At 29.8% G+C, this 22,975-nt stretch overlaps 1 protein-coding gene across 1 annotated transcript in view; it reads right to left on the bottom strand.

Annotated features, from left to right (window-relative positions):
* Positions 1-22,975, bottom strand: part of LOC106692790 (sortilin-related receptor) — a 105,672-nt gene that overhangs the window by 8,532 nt on the left and 74,165 nt on the right. Inside the window, exons 3-6 of the mRNA XM_067045815.1 lie at positions 20,110-20,241; positions 12,370-12,561; positions 12,061-12,245; positions 3,128-3,356 (exon numbers count right to left, since the gene is read on the bottom strand). Of these exons, the coding sequence (XP_066901916.1) occupies positions 3,128-3,356; positions 12,061-12,245; positions 12,370-12,561; positions 20,110-20,241 (738 nt within the window). The remainder of the gene's footprint in view (positions 1-3,127; positions 3,357-12,060; positions 12,246-12,369; positions 12,562-20,109; positions 20,242-22,975) is intronic.

Raw genomic sequence — 22,975 nt, 5'->3', positions numbered from 1 at the left:
TAAAAAAAAATATTTTTTCGAATAACTCAAAAATTATACAGCTCATCTGAATGAAACCTCGCATGAATTAGACTTTAATTATCTACAAAACAAACATTATACGATTGTTTGATGTCCATATCGAAGTTGAGTCAATTGAAAGTTTCCGATTAAAGCTTTGATAATTTTAACAATGACTTAAAAACTTGATGAAGAGTAAATTATACTTTTTTTTTAGTTTTTAACAAAATATTGAATATTGAAGAGGTCCTATTATCATCAGAAAACCTATTATCATTTACATTGAATCTAAACAACGTTCTGTATCATTGATCAATTATCATAGGTACAAATGTGTAAATGGACACAAATACAATTGATAAGAAAGAATAAATTAATTTTGAAAGGGTGGTATTTAAAGATGGAGGATATGTTTTGGTGGAATAATAAGAGTGAATAATCAATGCGTTAGATCGGGAAAAAATATTTCCAGGCATCAATACCATTTTTTGTACAAACGAATCGAAAATGGCAAACAATTTGTGAAAGAAACTGAAGAAATATTTAATGTTTTAGTGGATGATGTGATAAAACTACCGGCCCCAGTAGAAATACGGTGATCGATTAGAACTAATGGATAATATAGGTTCAAAGTAGACTTTTCCACCTCGTTGAACGATTAAGTTAACTTAGTTTGGGTAAACTTTAATTCGCAAGCGTAATTTTTTAATCACTTATTAATCTTAACATATAGATTCTGTATTGAAATTTATTATTTCGTATCGTACATACGCTTACAAATGAAAATTAGATCATGTTTTGATACAATCTTATTTTGTTCTCTAAGGAAACAATAAACTATACATATGTTATTGTATTTCTATATCTTGTACTCTATTACTTGTACTATATTTGTACCTTCTATATTATTGTCTTATTTCTATATCTTATAGAAATAAGACATTTTTAATACATATAATACAATTAGTGCAAGATTCTGATGGTTTAATAGATATTTTACTTTGTTGCATTCCTAGAGTGCATGAAGCTACAGATATGGGAAGAATAGTGTCATTTTTTTAATGTCATTAATTAAATGAAGTTAGATAAAGTTTTATTTTAATTTATATATTAAAAATTAATTTTCAATTTATTATATTATATTAATTGATTAATTAATCTGTTATTCTACATTAATTTATAATTTGTCATATTTAAAAAAAAAATTAAGGGGAAATTGCGATCCTGGGTTTGTACTCATACTTAGGTCTCCACTACAGAAAATCTTATCCAGTCTTCCTGCATTCATTGGCGTAATTAGGTTTGAGAAACACTTGAGATATGCAACAGGTTTAATTTCAGTTATTATTAAAAATTAATTTTTTTACTTCTAATACAGATATGAAAATGTCAAATAGTAATCAATATATATTTTAATTTTTAAAAAAATATTTTTCCTCCATTCCAGCTACACCCAGGTGTTGTGGCAAGGCTTGTGTGAGTGTTTCTCTTCAAAAAATTAATTTTTAAAATAAAAAAGTCGTATAAAAATTAATTTTTAAAGCAATTTTTCAAAATATAACGAAGTGGAAATTAATTTAGTATAACAAACTAATCAATTAATTTAATATAACAAATTGGAAAATAATTTTGAAAATAAAACTTTATCTAACTTCATTTAATTAATGACACTAGAAAAATAACAATATTCTTCTCATATCTCTTATACCTTCATGTTAGCACTCTAGATTAGCAGGTGAGTGAAATATCCAGAATCATGGATTGCAAGTTTAGAAGCCAGGTCATTTACAAATAAATAAACAGCAATACTAAGGCGGGATTATGTCTTGTAGAGGCCCCTAGGCAATGTGAATCTCGGCATTTTAAAGTTTTTTTAACTTTTAAAATATATTGATATAATTATTGTAGAGTAAAGTATTATTAGCTGCGATTTGAGATTTGACGAATCTTGTTCAACTATTTTGTGAAACGCACCCCGCGTGGGCGTGAAACCGACACGCGTGTGGCGCACTTATTTGGGCTGATGTTTTTCTTGTCTACATTTCATATTTGAAGGAAATTTCATTGTTTTATATTAATGTGTCAACAATGCATTACGCATAAATGCATTTAGGTGTTGATAGCAATCGATGAGATTAATTAAATTTATTTCCAATACCTTGTGTGAGACAATTTAATGTTCTTAACACACCAATTTGTTCCTCAAATTAGTTTCGTAAATGGTGTTATTATGCGAAGAAATTAAAATTATCATAAATCATCATATTTTAAAATTATCATTATTTGCTTGAGGAAAATCCCCAGGCTGATCGTCCTTCCCCCTTGTCTTCGGATAATATGAAGAAGCCTATGAGCGCCCAAACTTTAAATTCTGGCGCCCTAAAGAGGTACCTCTTGGATATTTGTTTGTATCTGTTAATGAGTAATTTGCTGCAATCCAATCTTCATTTTAAGCTATTCAGTTGATATAGATGTTAGACTTGCCAGTTATAATTTAAAAAAATGAGCAATATGATCCTTCAAATACCAATCTAATTTTCTCCAGTTCCAATTTATTCCATTATTAATTATTATTATTATCAATTATTCCATAGATTTTATTATCTAAATCTGCTCTGTTATCATCAGTATAGAAAAAGATAAGATAAAATAAATGTAGAACGGATGCAGCGCACTTCACATCTTGACAAGAACATTTCATCACCAAATAATGAAACTTTTTATAGTAGTCGGGTGCCTTCCCCTTAAGAATTAAGGGCCATAGCTTAATTCTTAATGTGTTTACACAAGTCTGAAGTTTTGTTTCGACATTTAAGGCACCAGACTGCTTTACCAAGTTTCCAATTCAGAATATGTTTAAGGAGATATTCAATAACATCCCACTTCTTACAAGAAATGATAGAATAAAATAGGGTTATTTCCGTAGTCGGGTTTTTGTTTTTAATTAATATTTTAAATTGGAACTGTCTATTTCTTATTAATTTTTATATTATATATTCTTTTAAACTATTTTATATTCATTAATTTCCTGAATATAACACATTATATCTAATTACCTTGTTGACAAATCTCTACATCAAAACAATCAATAAACTTGAGTATAAGATAATTCAGAAAGATAGCATACCCCTGTTGGCGACATCTCTGCAGTTGACCTCATCCTCCCCCGCGGGACAGTCAGGAACGCCGTTGCACCGGAGGCCAGCGGAGATGCACATGTGGGGCCTGCTCCTTGCACACCTGAAGGCCGCCCGCGGGCAGTGCCCCGACCTGCACTCCTCGTCCGAGCCGTCACTGCAGTCCGAGCGACCGTCGCAGACCAGGTACCAGCTGATACATTGTCCGCTCCCCCGACACTGCCAATATTCAAAAGATGGAGTAAATTAAACAATATTAATAAACAATATACACAATAGTAGTTTCATTTTAGCGAGACTCTGTTAGACGAAAATAATCTACTAACAGAGGTACACTAACCGGTGAAACATTATGCAACTTAATGTTAAACCACCAATACCTTTATAATTCAATTCTTTTCGCTCAATATCAAATCATGTACGACATTTCAATTATATATATATATTTTTTTTTTTTGGGCCAAGACTCTCATTGGAGTCCTATACTGCCTAACCATGGTTGGGGGTCAAAGTTCTTCATTTTGTGGGACCGCCACTCAATGAAAAAAGTCAATGTCCCAGGCCGGATTCGAACCGGCACCGCCAATAGACATCAAATTGGTAAGACTGTGTCTTAACCACTGAGCTATGGGCGGCCCTTCAATTATATTTATTGTCATTTCTCTTTTGTTCTCTCCCATTTGATGCATAGGTCATTCTCAAAAATATATCATAATTATGAGAGATAGTTGACCGTGGATGATAAATGAGGAGAAGTAAACTTAAAGTTATATAATGTAAAGAAGTATGAACATATTAGTTATTATTAATTAAAATTTAAATATGGAAAGAAAATGAAAATTGAGAGGAAGAAATTATATGTAACAATAATAGATGATAAAAAGGCAAATTATAAGTAAGGTGTACAAAACTTATAACGCGGGCAGGAAAATAATAACTAATATGTTCATACTTCTTTACATTATATAACTTTAATTTTAATTCATTTTCTTAATTAAGTTATTGTACCCACTTTTTCAATTACCTATGTCTATATTTTATTTCCCGCTTCTCTCATCACTTTATTTTATTAATTCTATCTTGTAAAACTATTCATTGTATGTGTAAAATTATTTTGTTTATACTTTCTTTTTTCTTTTTTCTTTTTCTATACTTACTGTGGTTGTTATCTTGTTTTGTTTTTAGCCCTGAAGAAGGCTAGAAACTCTAGCCGAAACGTCGGCACATTAAAATAAGTTAGTCATACTTATTTGTGTTTCATTGACCGCACCCCCAACCATCTTCTCCTCAAAAATATATCTGTTTGATCCCAAGTCTGAAAACGACATGTCGATATCTACATTTTTTAAATATAGATTTCATCTCAAATCATGGTAATTGTTTGCGCCACCTTAAATTATTTTCGTGTGTAAATCGTGAAAAGTTAAGTTACTATTTCCTTCAAGAAACTTGGGAAAAGAAAGGAGGGTTATTTTTCTATTGCAGATTCTGCATCCAACATTTTGACATGAAAAGACTTGCTTTGAATTGAAAAGAGTGCTTCTCGTACCGGGTCTACTGCTCCTTTAAAGAAGAAATATGAAGAAGGGAAGAGGATACTGTAAAAGAGATTGCTGTATCATCTTTTGACCCTGAACAGACGCCGAGGACTCAGAATTGCAAGAAAGCAATACATTTATTTTCCAAGAACCTGAAAAGGAAGAAGATTGGAAACATTTACGCTTGTGAACTGAATATTATTCGAAAAAGATGTAAGAAAGAGAAGACTGCTTACGGTCAGATAAAAAAATAATAACACCTCACACCATACACCTCGATTTACCCCTGAACGCTATCCAGAATTACCACCATCTACATAAGGGAATAATGTTCCAGGGAAAGACACTACTGAGGCAACACCGCTCCAAGACAGTGAGGGATAGCAAAAAGAATAGTCCTAGGAACTTTTTTACACTACCTAGATTACGTCGATTGTAATATAGGTGTACACATTAGAAGTTTAAATAATGTGGATGTAGCTGCATAACAAAAGCAATATACTATTATAATATCCTGTAATAAAATACAATCTTGCAGCGGGTAAGGTAAATATGTAGGTAAAGGCTAAGAAAACCGATGACACATTACACACTACACTCTTCTGGTATTAATATTAATTTTTCGCAGTCGATGATTCTTCTCTTCTCAACACTTCAAAAAGGTTTTGATGATTACATTCATACCAAACTCGATGCATTATATTGAGGTACATAAATAATAAATAAATTGTTACACTGTCTACTCTTGGAAAAAAAAAATAAAAAAGTCGCTCACAATGTCGATAAACAAAGTTGCTCCTACCAAAGTCAATACAATGATGTGAGAGATAGCGAAATAGCTGATTCATTGATTTTGCATTAGACGATTAGGTTCAAGACGAAGGAACGACTTAAAAGAGATAGAACTAAGGTTGTAGGAATAATTTTAGTGTCAAACCTGAAGAAATATCATATCAATTCCATTTACAACAAAAGAAAGTTTTAATGCTATTTATTTAAGATCCCTTTAAATGTATTTTGATTTGAATTTATCGAGTACTACTGCATTTTTCAATGTTTAGTTCAAAATTGCGTGGACCTTACTGATTTCTCTTATTTAATCTAGTGTGTATTGCCGGGGGGCAGCGGTAGTAGCGTGGCAACGCACCACCACTCTACCAACCCAAAGGTTGTCAGATCGAGTCCTGGTCCCACTCGAGTATTTTTAAGTATAAAATTATACAAATCTCACTCACGACCTCAAAATTGCTCTATAACGTCTTTTGCAAAACTATGTTATATCATAACCAGTATTCAAAAAAAAAGGTACTACTGCCTTGCAACAGCTGAGTCTAATTTCGTTTTTAAAAAACTGAAAACAAAATGTTGAAACAGGAAAATGGTATGTCTCATTACTACTACAATTCGTACCACTGATTTTAAGACTCATATAAAATCACAAAACGAGAAAACTCATGGACCCTATGAGAGGCATTGTCGTAACTTCTCTGTTGAGGAGTGAAACGGAAATTATTTGATAATGAACCATACACTTCTTTCAGTTGTATTTTATTTACTATCCTCAGCCATCTTCTCCTTGCTTACTTATGGGGAGTTATTAAGATAAAACAATTAACATAAGAAGAACTTTAACTTATGAACTATTTGAACTATGACCTAAAGAACCTGTAATGGTACTGTGAAAAAAATATATAATTCTCAATACAAGTTATACAGTAAAAAATGAAACAGTTTTTATTGGAAACTTTCTGATACTTTATTAAAAAAAAAAAAAGAAATAGAGAAACAAAAAAAAACTCAAGAAACACTTAAGTCCTGATCAGAAAAAAAAGAAAGGGAAAAAATGAATGTCTAATTACAAGCTTCTTTTCATGATAAAAACAGACTATAGGTAAATATCCTTTTTGCACTTTTTTTCCAATGCTGCAAGAGATCACTGACGCTGTGGCCAGACGTAGTCTGAAGTCCAGACCATGTTATATCAATGGTGGAAATGGTTTGCAAAAAAATACGAGAAATAACGGACGTCCTTCTAGCACTGTTGATGCGAGACTACCGACTTCCGTATTAGTACACGAGAGACACAAACAAAGACGGACGTAAACAATCAAAGTGCACCCGACTTGCTAATGCTCGTGTTTCTCTGGCTTACTCTAACAATAAAAATAGTTCCCGGTTTTCTATTAAGTTTACAATAGGAAAAATAAAAATAAGTTTTTAATGTTTGCTATTTTTAATATTTTCTTTAATTTTCTAATACTGTTTACGTTAAAATTATTTTTAAATGTAATGTAGTTTTAACCGTCAATCCCCCTACTTCTTCCTAACTTCATATCAACCGTTCACTTTGGCACTGACTTCTAATCTGAAACATATTTTTCCTTTCTTGTTCATTATCTTCCTTTATTCTTGATTTTACACTTATTCCCCTTTTTCCATGTTTTAGTTTGTACTATATTTTATATTTATTTTTTTACATGTTATTTCTATAGTCTAAGACCTTTTATTATTCTTATTTACTTTTACGTTTCACTGTACATCTTTTTATTTTTTTATTTACTTTGTTCATTTACATTTATCCCATTTAAATGTTTGTATCTTTTTTTGGCTACATGGGACCAAAATTTGACTCATAATAAATAGTTTTACGACTATTTGAATTTTTCTTTGACCGCACCAGGACCATCTTCCTTTTTAAAAATATATTTTGTTTTAAATATAATTTAATATAATTATTTACAATAAAATTAATAAAACATAAATATTACTTAACACTTATACTCTTTTAAAAATATTTCGTGCTCTTACTCATCAAATTAATATAAGAAATTTCCTTATTAGCTAAGGAAACTTAACAAACAACGAAGGACTTGGTTATTTTAGACAATAAAAAAGAAAAAGAACAATCCATTTGACCAAATTGGCTCTTAGAGAATGGCTTGGTGCCTGGCACGAATACCATTTGAGACCCTGAATTCGACTATTCCCTGGATTAAATCTTTAAACAGTCCGATTTACAGGCTCCTAACCTCTCTTAATTAATTCAAGTCTCTTACCATTCAAGTGGCAATAAAGTGGCTCCAAGTCTTTTCAACCTCAAGCTTCTTAAACCTGAATAACTAAGGTATTTAAACTTAAATCTCCTTAATCCAAAGATTAAATTTATTATATCAGTGATTAATATATCCCAAAGTATAGTATCAGCGTGGGATCGAGCAATGGGCTAATAATGGTAGATAACAATGTACTATACTTTGAGTATTAGTTGTATTTTATATCAAAGAAATAATAAAACAAATATTTGGGAAATATTTTTTTTATGCACCACATTATTAATTTCTTATTGTATCATTTGTTACTTTTAATTTCTTGTTATACTGTTCTTTATGTTGTTTTTTTTTTATTAAAAGTACATTATCGTTGTAATTTCGTTTGTCGTGAAAACTTCGGCTGAAACGTCGGCACAAATCAGATAAGTGTCTCTTGTTTGTGCTCATTATTAATCCCTCATCTTCTCCTCACATTTAATCTACAACTAAACACTATAAAACTATAAACACATCATTAAAGACTTTATTTAATGATTTTCCCAAGCTTATATGAATGTCCCCACATAGGAAATACTAATGTACGCTATTGAACCTGATTTATTGCCAGGAATTTGTTCGATGGTGATTGCTCCAACATTACTAACTCTACTGGAAGATTATTGATTGACCGTGTGTATAGATGAATGGAATATGGTCCGGTCAAAGAAAACTCAAATAGTAGATAAATATACTATTTTATTGAGCCAACGTTTCGCCCCACGTTGCAGGGCTTCGTCAGGGCTAAAAAAGATACAAACACTATAGTTACAAAAAGGAAAAAAAGAAAAAAACATAAGTTTAAAATAACAGGGGTATAAAATGAAAAGTAAGATATAATAAGAAAAATTAAAGGTTGTAAATAGTAAATGAAAAGGGTACTAGTTACATATAGATATGAGAAGAAATATTAAAGAAAGTACAAATAAAGAGATGAAAAAATAAAAAAATAAAAATCAACTGATGAGACATAATTCATATCTGTTTTGACGGCAGTCAAAGACAAAGTGACAGTTTGTATTGGGAGGAGTGCCTCGAAAATAATGACGAATATTTCCGGATCTGTGATTTTCAGAGACTTACTAATTATTTTTTTAATAACGTATGTAGTTACCACGGTTATAATTACTGATTTCAAATAAAGCAAATTACTAGTGTTTGGTAGCATTTATATATACTAAAAATTTCTATTTCACATTTACATGATGTGTAAATTGATTGGTTATAATGATAATCAGATATGGCCACTAAATACGCCTTCTCCCATGGAAGTCATTATAAAAGATATTCAGAGTACTCCTAGAATGTAGGCTTGTTAGGTGATGATAAGAAGTAACCAAATACAGGTCAGTTTACGTTTGGGAATAAGAGAGGCATAATGGTTGGGAATTCATGATTTTAGGCTTAAAACTATTATAAAAGTGAAGCAAACAGAAAATAAAACATCAGAGTTATTAGCAAACAACATAGTGTTGGTAGTATCATTACTCTAACGTAATAGACTCCATAAAGATGTAAGAATAAGGGAAGAGAAAATATTAGACAGAATTTTGTACAAGGTTATATGTACAAAAAGGAGAACAGAAAGATATTAGAAACATTAAAACCGGGATGAAATTTAAGAAATTTGGACTTAAATTCACCCGCCCCCCTCACATTGTTGGGGTTATACCTAGGAAACAACAGAATTTCTGCTCGTTTCATACAAAGGAGGCCGCTTAAGGTTTCCAATGTCGTCCTGTGGATTACGAAACGGATATAAAATCTATAAAGTGCAATAGTAATAATATACCAAAAATAGTTAATTTTGTTTCATTTAGTCTTGTTACTAGTGATATGTAGATAAAAATAAACTCTTATTTTCAAAGTTAATTACATCCTAAAAACACGAACTAATTTTTAGAATAAAATTATATTATTAGTATCAATATCATAAAATTATATTAGTATTATAATTAAAAATATATTATTATGTTAGTATTAATCTTGCAAATATTTTCAAAGGAGAGGTCAGAGCGATAGTAAATTTATTCAAACAAAATAAAGTTTTGGTTAACAAAATAAAGTTATTTTATACTTTATTTTTCCTTTGTTTTTCTATCTGAGTTTTTTTTTTTATTTTATTAATATCTCTTCTCCCCCTCTATTATGTATGTTACCATTTATTGTTCACCTAATTTAAATACTTTTTTACTATGTTTACTTTAAAATTATTTTCGTTATTGTGGCATAACTGCCATCCCCACTCCACCCAATACAAACCGTCACTCTGTCTTTGACTGCTGTCAAAATAGGTATGCATTCTATCTGATCATTTGATTTGTATTTTTTTTTTTCTTTTTTCATCTCTTTATTTGTACTTTCTTCTCTTGTCTATCTGTTACTATTTACAACCTTTAATTTTTCTTATTATATCTTGCTTTTCATTTTATACCCCTGTTATTTTCCACTTATGTTTTTTCTTTTTTGTAACTATAGTGTCTGTATCTTTTTTAGCCCTGACGAAGCCCTGCAACGTGGGGCAAAACGTTGGTTCAATAAAAATAGTATAATTATTTACTATTTGAGTTTTTTTTTCATCGCACCCAGACCATATTCCATTCAGAATAAAGTTTTCACTATGCACTACCAAAATTTACTACTTGGGTGCAATGTACTGAACATGAGTAGCAAAGTGAGGTTTGTTGACTGACTCCTTTCAAACATCAATGCTCCTATGAGTAATAAAATGTCTGTCAATTTTATCGCATCTCAAAAAATCTTCTGGCCTTGTAACGCCAAATGGAAAATATACAGATATGAAAAATAAATCTAATTAAATAGGATGTTATATCTAAAATAATTTAAAAACTATACCATACTTGAGCGCAAAAGAAATATTTTTAAAAATAGTTAATTTTAAGCAGTTAAATCACTTTTTTGTCTTTATCTATTAGTTGAAATTCCAAAACAAAACCGCACATAGCTTTTAACAATTTATTAAACCTTGACCTTTTCACTCTGACAAGAATAGGATTGTCACTTGTAAGTAATCCGCTTTATCTGTTATAGTTGGAATACAAAAGGACTTCTATATAAACAAACTATAATATTATTTATTTATAATCTTAAAATTCTTTCTTGAGACTGGCAATTTTTTACTAAATAATTCAAAAACACTATCCAAATTATTGTCTCAAAACATTTATTTCATTTACACGTCCAACGTTTCGGCCAATTCGGCCATCTTCAGGGACAATCTACTTAATTTACTATGAGACATATCATTTAACCATTTTAAAAAACTCCATACAGGCTATTCTGCCAGGTCAAACCTCACTTGAGGTTGTAATAAAAGTGTATAAATAGTGGTAAAAGAGAAATAGTTTGACTGTGATTTTTAATGTATTTTTTACATATTAGATATAAATGTTTTGACCTGGGCAGAATAGCCTGTATGGAGTTTTTTAAAATGGTTAAATGATATGTCTTATAGTAAATTAAGTAGATTGTCCCTGAAGATGGCCGAATTGGCCGAAACGTTGGACGTGTAAATGAAATAAATGTTTTGAGACAATAATTTTGATAGTGTTTTTGAATTATTTAGTATATAATATTATTAATTATTGTTGATTAGTTGCTTATGTAAATATCAATGAATTATGTGGAATCCATATTTGGAATTGATATCGACCAGAGTTCTGGGTGAAGAGTCAAGTAGGTTGTGGCAAAATAAACAATCAATAGCTGCCATCAAATTTATCAAACTGAGACAAACTACTTGTTTCCTTTCGGGCTTGATTACTCAGGGAGCGACCAGTAATGAATATTTGATGCCTTCGGGAACCGTATTTGACTAAGCCTGCATTTGCCAGGGGGAGATTTAAGATGGCATTAGGATGTAGATTGTTATCGATCCACTGGCCTGTTTGCTCAGTATGGCAACGCCTCTCCTATCAATTGTGCCATCCTGGCATTTGTCTTGTAGGTCAACTGCCCTAGTTCTCTCTATCATTATCTATTCCACCACTATGGCTCTACGATTCCAATTAGAGAGAAATTAGAGGGTGTTGGAACATAAATCGGCCATCTAAAAAAGATTGATAGACAACTATTACTTTGAGTCATAATGTTTTCCACTAGAATATTGAAATACCAAATAAGTAAATGCATGCATGTTTCACACCCGTAGAGAACAGTAGGAAAGAAAAACGTTTTGTAATTCTAACTTTCAGGTTTGTTGATAAATAGCTTGTCAGATTAGCTGGTCATCGAAACTTGTTGAAAGCAATGAATTAATTGCTCAAATTAAAAGATTACCTGAAACGTTCCCTTATGGCACCCTGTAATCGCCGCACCGCAGCTTGAGTTGGTGATTGCGCAGTCGCAAAGGCCTCCTCTACACCTAGAGTTGGGATCGGCGCGTGCGCACTGCCGATCTGACGTACATGGAAGACCTAAGGACACAGGTCCTCCTTCTTCTTCGCCTCTCCTCCAAACAAGACCTATATGTTATAGTTATATGTATGAATTCTAAATATAATTCATTTGTAATTACTACGAGTTCAATATTTTTCTTTTTACCAGCAAAACAAAAAAGTAAAAAGTGTAATAAAAAAAATGTGTTACCTATCTGAGGTTTGGGTTTGGCCCTGAGGGGAGTGAGGTTCTGGTGAGGATGGGGAAGGCAGCGGTCGCCCTTCGCCCTTCCCCTGCAAGAACACCTCCCGAACAATTTCGGAATAAGGAAGTCGCACTGGGACTCTGGGTCCCACATCTTGCAGTGGTTGTTACTGTAGCACACCTCTCCGACTCTCGCGGCTGCAACAGAATTAAACCTTTTAATGAAATCGTTGAAGCAAATACTATAAAAATTAAAACAAAAAACTAATATTAGAGAGTTCTGTCAGTTGTCTATGAGCCTCCACTCCCTAAAACCATTTATTCTCCTAGTTGTGAACTTCGAAGTAAGGTTCTCATCGAAATTTATCTGAAGTCAGTTCAATCATTAGTTCCATTAGAGCTCAAGTCATATATTACTTAGAGACGAAAAATTCAAATAATACAAGCAGCATAGTTAATGTTAGTTGACAGATGTTTTTGTATATTACTCTAGAAATTTAATCTCCTTGCGATTAAATAATGATTAAGGAACATATATCACGACCGCAAGTTATTTATTAATAAGTGGGTATTTAATTAAACGAATGATTTCATTTTAAATTCATTATACTTTTCTGTGTTTATGAGGTTAATATTCTTGTTACCCCAACTAAGGGAAACTGAGCGGGATTTCCTACAAATTTCAATTCTTTTTTAGCTAGACTTTTGACAAGATTTTATTAGTCAGACATCCCTGATTTTTGGTGTGGTCCCGGGACGAAATAAAAATAAAATTGATACAATTAAAGTACTTTCGATACGATATGATGGAAGAAAAGATAAACTCCCATATAATCGTTTGTCCAAACAGAAAATACCATATTCTACGTTGATGTCTGCTACACTCATTTCTAACCTATCCCAGTTCATTGCTCATATCGATTTTACTAAAGAAGTATTTTTTCACTACAGGTTTCTAAAGAATGATTCGATTGTCTTATTCTAATATATGTAATATTTCTTGTAAATACTCTAATTGTACAAATGTAATTACCAGGTCATATATTGTAATATTCCTAAATTTATTATTTGAATAAATAACGATTACCATAGAATCTTCTGATCCACTAAAAGCTAACGTCAGAACTTACGGCGAATGCCTATAGAACTCACTAAGCTTTGACTGAAAGTGAATACATTACAGAGGGAATATCGGTCCCTGCAATGACCTGCAGTGAATATCTGCTACCCTCTTCACGATCGCTAGCGAACACCTTACGGAGTGAAGTTTCCATCCTCAACGAATACCTTTACAACCAGCCAATATTTGTGTCAATTCACCTCCTTCCTATCCAGCTTACTACCTTAAAGTATTGAACATGCCTTCAAATGTGGAGTACCTCACTTCTTAAACAGGTGCCAGAACTAATTATACACATCCTCTTCGATACAGTCGATTTTGATTTAATTATCATGCTTCTCTATTCTCTTTCATTTTAAAAATCTGGCCAGATCAACTCCAAAAATAACGTTTAAATCAATGATCCATGCATCTCTTCCTATCATTTGCTAGCTGTTTTATTCTGTTAGCTCCTATCTTCTTCTGCTCCGAAGAAACCTCATTTCTGCACTTGTTTTCAGTTAAAAATAATAACTAGAAATACAGTTGTCAAAAAATATGATTAGGCTCGCAAATCAACGATAATAAGACAGGAATATGTTCGGAAGTACATCATTTATTTATCGTTCGCATGTTAAGATGTTATCCGTCAGGGGTATTCAATGAGTCCTCATAAATGCGATCGTGGGAAGGACTAGCTGACAACTGCGATAACAGTATAACTGGTAACAGGTTCCATCTGCGATCGTATCATCGATTGATCGAATATGTGGATCTGGACACGCGAAGGCCTGCTACTAACAGTTTTTGGCATCAACCATTAAATCAAATAACTCTTCGTTAAGTTGTCCTTATTGTGTCATAATAAATTCAATAACAGCTTAAAAAATACGAATTGTTTTTTAATATATATTTGCTAATTGTATATTTATTTAAGTACCTGGACAAAACTAAACATTTCCCATTAATTGATTCTAGTCTTCTGTGGTTTGTTCAGATGGACATAAATAATGACTTCATGTTTAAATTTATATTGCTAATTTTAAACAATAGTATATACAATTACCGCTCATCCAGGATGACTTTGTCTATTTTAAAAGTTCACTATCAAATTTCTGATGTTTATTAACCCATTTATTTATTTTTTTATTGAATTTATGTTCAGATTCCCTATGTGAGCAATGTGATCACTCTGGCATGTTGGAAAAACCAGTAGTGTAGAAAAAAATAAAATAAAATTGACTTCCTTTAGTTTATATTCTTAAAGAAATGTTTTTAAAACACAAATAAACTTGAATTACTGACCTAAAACTAATACCTGAATAGACAAATAAAAAAGATATGTATATATGTAAACAAATTTAAGAAATCTTGAATATAATTTTGTAAAAACTGCTGTAGTGTATCGTTTTGTTATTATTATTAATATTTTAAGGCAATCCACATCTGAGGTAATCTTTGCCAATGGACATTAACCTTCAATCTCTGATTTATTTAAAATAACACTTGAAACTTGGAGTAAGTAGATAATGTTAATTAATAGTAATTAAGATACAAAAATAAATAGGTGATTAAAAGTATTAATAATTCAAAAATATATAAACTTTAAATAACACAGACTATATAAAAAAATATTATAAAAGATAATTAGAAGGAAAAATTAAAATATAAAAAATAATATAATAAAAAAAGAGAGAGAAAATATTAATATTGCCTTGCTTGATGATATTGACTGATTTCTAACTAAATTCAGGGGAAATAATAGGTCCACAGCCTTCCCCATCCCTATCTTCTTCATAATTTTTTTTAAAAGTAAATCTAGCTCACTGCTATGTTTCCAGAGCAGGTTAGCCATTGAACCAAAATTGAATACAGAACATACAAAACACAAAGGTGAAACAAAGTCTGTATGTGTTTATGTTATAATCTCTGAAAATACTTTCTAAAGAAATAGAACTTTAATCGTTTTATCTCTCTCATTGCTTTAAGATTAAAAACTTATTTAAATTCAGTTTACCACTCTGAGACTTCTGAAATGAAAATTGCCTCGAGACTGTCGCAAAGAATATAAAAGAGACTGCACAATGACTTAATGTATTTGTATGTCAAGGTTATTTCTGTAAGTACATTTTAATAAATTGGAATAGTTTATGTATATATCAGTTTAATAGAAGATCTAAGTATTTTTTTATTTTTATTTTCAAAAGATTGGATTGGAATTGAAATTCATATACTGTTACGGCAAGACAAAGGAAAGACAATATCTCAAAGGTACAAAGGCTAAATATATGACGTTTAAAAAATTATTCTTTAAATTTAAAAATAAAAACTACATTGAATTCTTTTAGACCATAGTAACTTAAATAATAGTCTGTTCATCAGTGAAAAATGATTCATAAAAAGCTAAAAAAAATATCTGTTACCAAAAAATATGTAATGTATAATATAAATATGTAACCATCATAGCAGCCACTCCACCATGTTTTAATTGTTCAATATTTTATTCAAACTTGATAAGAAAAGATTCTATTACTTTAAATCTGTTACTGTTAAAAATTAAGTATGAGTGATAGACTGTCATAAGTCCAGAATAAATACAATACTACTAAAATAAATATTTTGAACATATCTTTTTAGATAGCCAAAATACCCTCTCTAAGATTCTATAAATTTCTTCCAAAATGTTCACTTTCCTCATCAACATTTATTGTACGAAAAGTAAACAAAATAAGAAATAGGTTTTAAAGGTAATAAAAATAAATCAAAACAGAACTATAAATGTTTAATTCCCATATTTTCTTTTTTTTTTTTTATTGAAATTTACAACTGTCCAAAAGAAATACAACAAGTAAATTTGATGAAAGTTTCAGAACACTTGATAACCTTAGGAAGGAACCACCCAATGGTGATACTTCTATCATTGCTTTAAATTAGAAAATCCCGTCGCCAGCTTCTTTCCAGATGCCTCAGAGGATTATCAGGGATTCTTGAGAATGAGAGATTGAGAACTAATGGGTTTGGGTGGGTAAAGATTTTAGAATGAAAGGATGTATATCTATTATTTTTGGTTTTACTACTGACCTATAAAGGAAGTATATCTATTATTATCAGTTTTACTACTTACCTCATTTGACATTTATCATTTCTTTATTTAGTTAATTTTACCTATGCTTCTCATTATATCATTTACATTGTTTACTTACGCACCTTCTATTCTATCTATTTATTTCGGGTCAAATCTGCAACGAAAGAGGGATGCTAAGGTCTTTATGGATGAGTTTATTTGTGACGTAATAAGGAGCATCAAGGATTTTATGAAGGAATGTGGATTATAAGGATTGGATACAGGAGTAATTTGATGGTTTGGTGGAGCCCCAGAGCTCAATTCTGTATGTCCAGAATCAGATCAATTCTGATTAATTCCCATTTTCAAACTATTGGTTACCAAGTCAAGTCATAACTATTTAATTTATGTTATATTTGTCTTGAATATGTTGTTATTTGTATAATATCTAAATATAAATGTATAACATGTAATAACAGGATTCCATTTTATATTTCCTATAAAATAAATTCGCTAACTAAGCATCACTATAAACTTTTATGTAATTTCTGAGGAGGGAAGTTGTAAAGAATAGAGAGTGAAGAAAGGGATAGAATTAAATCTAGATGGCATTTTTATAATCTACACGATAACTTATACAAATCATCAATGAGTTATAGGTAATACAGCAGTTTCTCTACTTAGATAGTTGTAGAAGTAAAAAGTATGGCTGCGGTAGTTTGAATGACTGTAGCGGGCTGTATAATAAAATCAATAAGTTTTCGCAATCTATCCATATTAATAATGATAAGGATAAAATAATGATAGTAGGGAATAAAATAAAATTAATTAAAGACTCATTCATCAACAATAGCCATTGTGATATGTTGTCTAATTGCAAGTTATCTATTTGTTGATGAAGCTTATAAGAATATATGAGGAGAATGAGTTTTATTTTTATCTTTTTTCTTCCATTTTGAATTTCTTGATTGTGATATGAAAGAATCACACAAAACGTCACACAAAAATTACTAAAATATATTATGTAGACGTGTATTACTAATACAAAATATAAGAGAATATAATATTTATACAAAGCTGACACCTTTAGTCAACTTAATACCCACTTTAGTAGCTTCTGCATCAGCCCTGATGGTTTAGTATGCTGCTGAAAAATTGATTTTTTTAATAATTAGATAAAGTTCCATATTGTAAAAATCTCACTTTGAAGCTTACAAATATTATTTATTCTATTCGAAGATTCACGAAAAGGTACATTAAGTATTAATAGTTATGTTTATAGATAGTGTATGTTAAAAATCTATAATAATAGTAGTCTATAACTTGTATTATGGATTTTTAAAAATATTTTCTTCTTGAAATAAGTGGATTATTATTTAATAAATAAGTAAGTAAATATAAGTAATTGCTAAAAAAATAAGTAAATGCTATTATTTAATAAAACTTTATTAAGTTTTAAGAGAAGACTGAATCACTATAGGCAATAACCATTTCCTATAGTTAAGAATAAAAGCAGACTTTATGTTTGGAAGTATCTAATCAGCACTCACACTACTGGGTTGGTTCACTGTTTCTGAACGTTCAATTCTGTATCTGACTAGGTTGAAATGTTTTAATTTAAATTCATTACCATATTTTACGATAATTTCTTCTTATGCTGTTGGAGGTTGTTGAGTGCATTGACCAACTAGGTGGACCTCTTGTGGTCCTCTGTCATGGTTTCTGCCAGTTTGACTTCAAGGTTGATCTTTCAACTCTGGTGACTGAATCAGATTCCTGTGCTTTGAATCCAGAATTCAGAAGAATGAAAGAAAATGGGAAGGAAAACCAATATGGTGACAACTATTTTGTCTTTTTAGTAACCTGTCTTCAGTTGCTAAAACCTTGCTGGATCGATTAGAACAACCTCCCTGCAGCTTTTATTTATTTTTTCACCTCCTCATCAATTTATCCAATTTTTTTTTCGATGAGCACTTGAGTATTTAAAACTTTTTCCCTGCTCCAATCTTCACCCTCAATATCCTATGACGTTGCCTCCCGATATGCATACATTTTTATGTTTGCAAGACATGATTGCTTAGATAGAGACAGTTCATGGCCCTAATACATGTGCTTCTTTTCTTTTGGCTTTTTACAGGTTTTCTGATTCTCTTCTTAAATATAGGTACTGTGACTGCAACCTCCCAGCCCTTTGGTAGCTTTTTTGTTTCCAAGCTAGGTTCAGTAGATGGAGAAAAATTTCCTTTATTGCCCATATATATCTCATTTCTGGAGTAGCTATAATTTATATCTGTTTTTTTTTTTAAATTTATATCATGTCTTTTGTAACTAAATATTTATATGTTATATTATAAGTCCATTTATTTTTACTGCTATACGACTTTTTAATTATATTTTGAATTTAATGTATAGTAACTCGCTAGATAGATTAGTATTTTCTTTTATAATTCTATCATAATATTTATCTTCAAACGGTACTATATTAAGCAAAAATATCATAAGTGGGGATATGTTAAATAAATATATTATTGATAAATAAACATATTTTTCTTATAGTTTTGTGAAGGTTTTCACGTGCAAAATAAAAATCTGAAAAAATAATGCAACTTCATTTATTTGATATTTTCACTTGGTCATTATCAAAAATTGATTCAAATTCTTCACACTTTAAATGTAACTGATTTCCAAAAAAAAAAAAAAAAAATTGCAATTCCATAAATATTCAGTATTCAACTATAAACTATTAGCAACTAGAAGAATGGTTCAGTATCTGTTAGAATGTTATACAATTTCAAATGTACTGAATCAATAAGTTTGTAATCAATTTATTAAATTGTGTTTCTTTTTTGTGATAAAAACCTAAATCAGGCAATCAATTTTTTCAACTAAATATGTAATCAATGTACAGACAAAATATGATTTGTTCATATCTATGAAAATATTACCTCCATAAAAAACAGTCTTGATTCGTTAGACTTAATTTATTATAGAAAAATACTAATATGAAAGATTTTTCTTTTGGTTTCTATTAGTTCTAAATGAGAATTAGTGCCCCCTGCAGCCTAGAAGGGAAATTAATTTAATGTAAAATAATTTTCAATTATATGTTAAATATTATTGTTAAAGAATAGCTGATCTAATACTGAACAGAATAGCTACTTGATACCATTCTGGTTTTAGTCTTATAAAACAATTTTGTGTTGATTTTGGTTAAAACAGTTTATTTTTACAAATTTGATGAGATTTTCATTGTAATCTTATTGTGATATACAGAAATATAATAGTAGTTATTGTCTATGCTGTCTTATAAATATGTTTTGAAGTATTTAGCATTTCTCAATCATCACATATGGAAAGATTCATTCCTTCTAGATTTATGTTAGTAGCTTGACCAGTGTTAATTATTAACACCATTAATTAGCCAGTGTTAGTTAAGTGCTTGCTTAAATATATTCATTCAATTTAATTTAGTTTAGTACTTTAGCATGTTAATATAATAATATAGTTAGGTCATAATTATTTTCTTTCTCTTAAAAAATCTAAAACATTTACCGTAAAACTAATCAATAGTTGGATTACTTACGAAGTAAGCAGGTATGCCTTCTAAATTGTAGAAATCCTTTGTTGCATCTGCAAACACCAGATGTACAGGAACTGTTGGCAACCTTTTGCCAACATTGTTCAGCTGTCATACAGGGCATGCCCAGAAGGGTAGCTGGAAAATAAAAGAAACACTGTTATTACTATTTAATTATTGGCCATTAGCAGTGTCAGCCTCACAGATTGGGTGCTAATGAGCAATTACATCATGAGTGCCCTCTCCGGGCCCAAAAAAATTGTTGTATAAAAAAAGTTGTTAATTACTTTATAGTTAAAATACAATTCAACATGTCTCTTATACAGTTGCTTCACTAATATAAGATAATAAATTCATCATTCATCATTCATTTGTAATTTATCTAAATTTTAAAAGACTTAAAAATCTTAGATTTTTCTAAGAAATAACAAAAAAGCAATTCAATTTTTTCGTACCTCTCATTAAGATAAAATTAGTACACTATACATGAAATGTATTATATATACTCTACTGAGTCTTCCCCCTTCTGCTTGTCATTCAAGCAATTCAGTATGAAATTCAATGTTTATCTTTTAGCCTAAACTTTCAATTTTTTTTGGAGGAGGGGCAATTAGATAAAAAAAATCCTTCTAGCTAAACATAGCATTTAAAAACAAAGATTCATATTGGTTTGATATTTCTTTGCAGTCATTCAAGAAAATTAAGTAATATTTTTAAAGAGTTCATTTTTAGAAAATTAATAGTCTATGTAAAGATATTTTTAGTATCAAATTTTAATTTTTAAAATCTTTACTAAGACGATGTTCTGGTCTTACATAATGGTGATGGCAGGAAGTAAGGTTAGAAATAAAATATCTAGTAAATGTTTTACATTTTATGAGTGGAGAAAAAAATATATTACATTAATATTGGGGCATAAATCATCTCCTAAATTTTACAAATGGTCAACTAATCATATAAAATAAAAGATGGTTAAAAAAAGAAAATAAATCTTTACCACTAGCATCTTATTTCCCTTTTTTTAATAAGTTAGAAAAATAATATAGAATTTTTTTATATTAATATAACTAAGGTCAAAAAACAAAAAATGTTTTCTTGTACTACCTCCTATTAATTTAATAATAATAATTAACTGGTAATTTTTAGGGGTGTCGATACTAAGTACAACATACCAAAAAAATAATATGCTTATAAATTAATGTAATTTTATTTTATTTATTAACCAAATTACAATTTAACAAAATGTATTAAACAATTGTCATAAAAAATATATCGCATTGAAAAAATAACCTTAAAATAATATTGATGCCTGTTTTTCTCCCCTTTTTTTATGAAGCATTTTCTTTCCAAAAATACCTCAGTTTTCTGAACTAATAATGAGGTTTCCTTTGGTGATTAGAAATATATTGTCATATTTAATACTCTTCACATTTGCTTCTCCTTAACAATTTTTTTTCTTGTGTATATTATTCGGCTAATTATATTTTTGAAACAAATCTAATTTTGTATAATTGTTTCTTCATTCAAAATTTTTTTTTTCGTTTCTTCACCTATCACCTGAATATAATTGTACAAGTAATTTCATACACAAAAAGCATTCTGATAAGAAATTTTGCAAAATTATTAAATTGTAAGACAGAATCTAATGGGAGGAAGTCATTTTATCTTTTTACTTATATTTAAATCATTTTAGTTATCAGAACTAAATACCACTATTCAACATAAATAATAATTTTATATTCTCCAAGAAACCTAGAACTTGTTTCAAAGAATAATTTCATACTGATTAGCTGTTCATGCAAACAAAAAATGAATATGTGAGGAAAAGATGGTCAGAGGTGCGATCAGTAGAAATGCAGCCAATGCTTCAGTCTAAATTTTAGACATTTCTCAGGGCCAAAAAAAGAAACGAGATAACAACCATAATAAAAAAATATATATATAACAAGAAAATTAAAAAGATTAAAATTTTACTTATTACTATAGTCACAGTTTGTACAAAAGATGAGCATTAAAAATTTTATTATTGGAAGAAAAAAAAAATATACAAAAAAATGAAAGAATAACATATATGAAAAATCAATTAGTACTTTAAGTAAATAATAAAATTAACATTAGGAAAACAAAAATATTTCATTATGTTAATTTAATTTTTTCAATGTTTACATAAAGCACTATTTGATTTTACATATATATCTTCTTTTTTCCCATTTTGTTTAATACTTATTTTCAGTGAAAATTCTTACTATTCCTATATTTATTATTATTTACATTATTATTTGTACTCTTTTTTAATTTTCTTGTTATACAGATTATTTATTATGGTTGTTATCTCATTTTATTTTTTAGGCCTTGAGAAATGCCTAAAATTTAAGCTGAAAGATCGGCTACATTTCTACTCATCGCATCTCTGACCATGCTCTCCTTAAAATTTATTTTTCGTTTGCATGTACTGTTAATTAATGGGAAATTATACTTTGACACAAGTTCTAGATTTCTTGGGGATTATAAAATTATTATTTATATTGAGTAATAGTATTTAGTCCTGATTACTAAAATGATTTAAATATGAGTAACAAGATAAAATGTCTTCCTCCCATTATTTACAATTGAATGATAATCTTACTAGACTTCTACTAAGAATGTTTTTTGTGTATGAAAAATAGTTGTACAATTTTTTTTTTTTAATGAAGAAACATTTATAGAAAATTTGATCTCTCTTGAATCCTGTTGTGTCCTGCCGATTCCCATGATGGGACAAGACGGATCCTGTATTTCAGTAAATCTTTTAGTTTTAGCCTGAAACATTTTTTTTACGATACTGGTTACATAACTGACTGAGTTTGAGAATTTTTTTGATTGGCGGAGAAAT

The sequence above is a fragment of the Halyomorpha halys genome, unplaced genomic scaffold, assembly GCF_000696795.3.
Source record: "Halyomorpha halys isolate HHAL.00 unplaced genomic scaffold, Hhal_1.1 Scaffold71.1, whole genome shotgun sequence".
NCBI classification, from domain to species: domain Eukaryota; kingdom Metazoa; phylum Arthropoda; class Insecta; order Hemiptera; family Pentatomidae; genus Halyomorpha; species Halyomorpha halys.
Note: the sequence above shows the minus strand (reverse complement) of the source record. Positions and strands in the feature narration are given on the sequence as shown.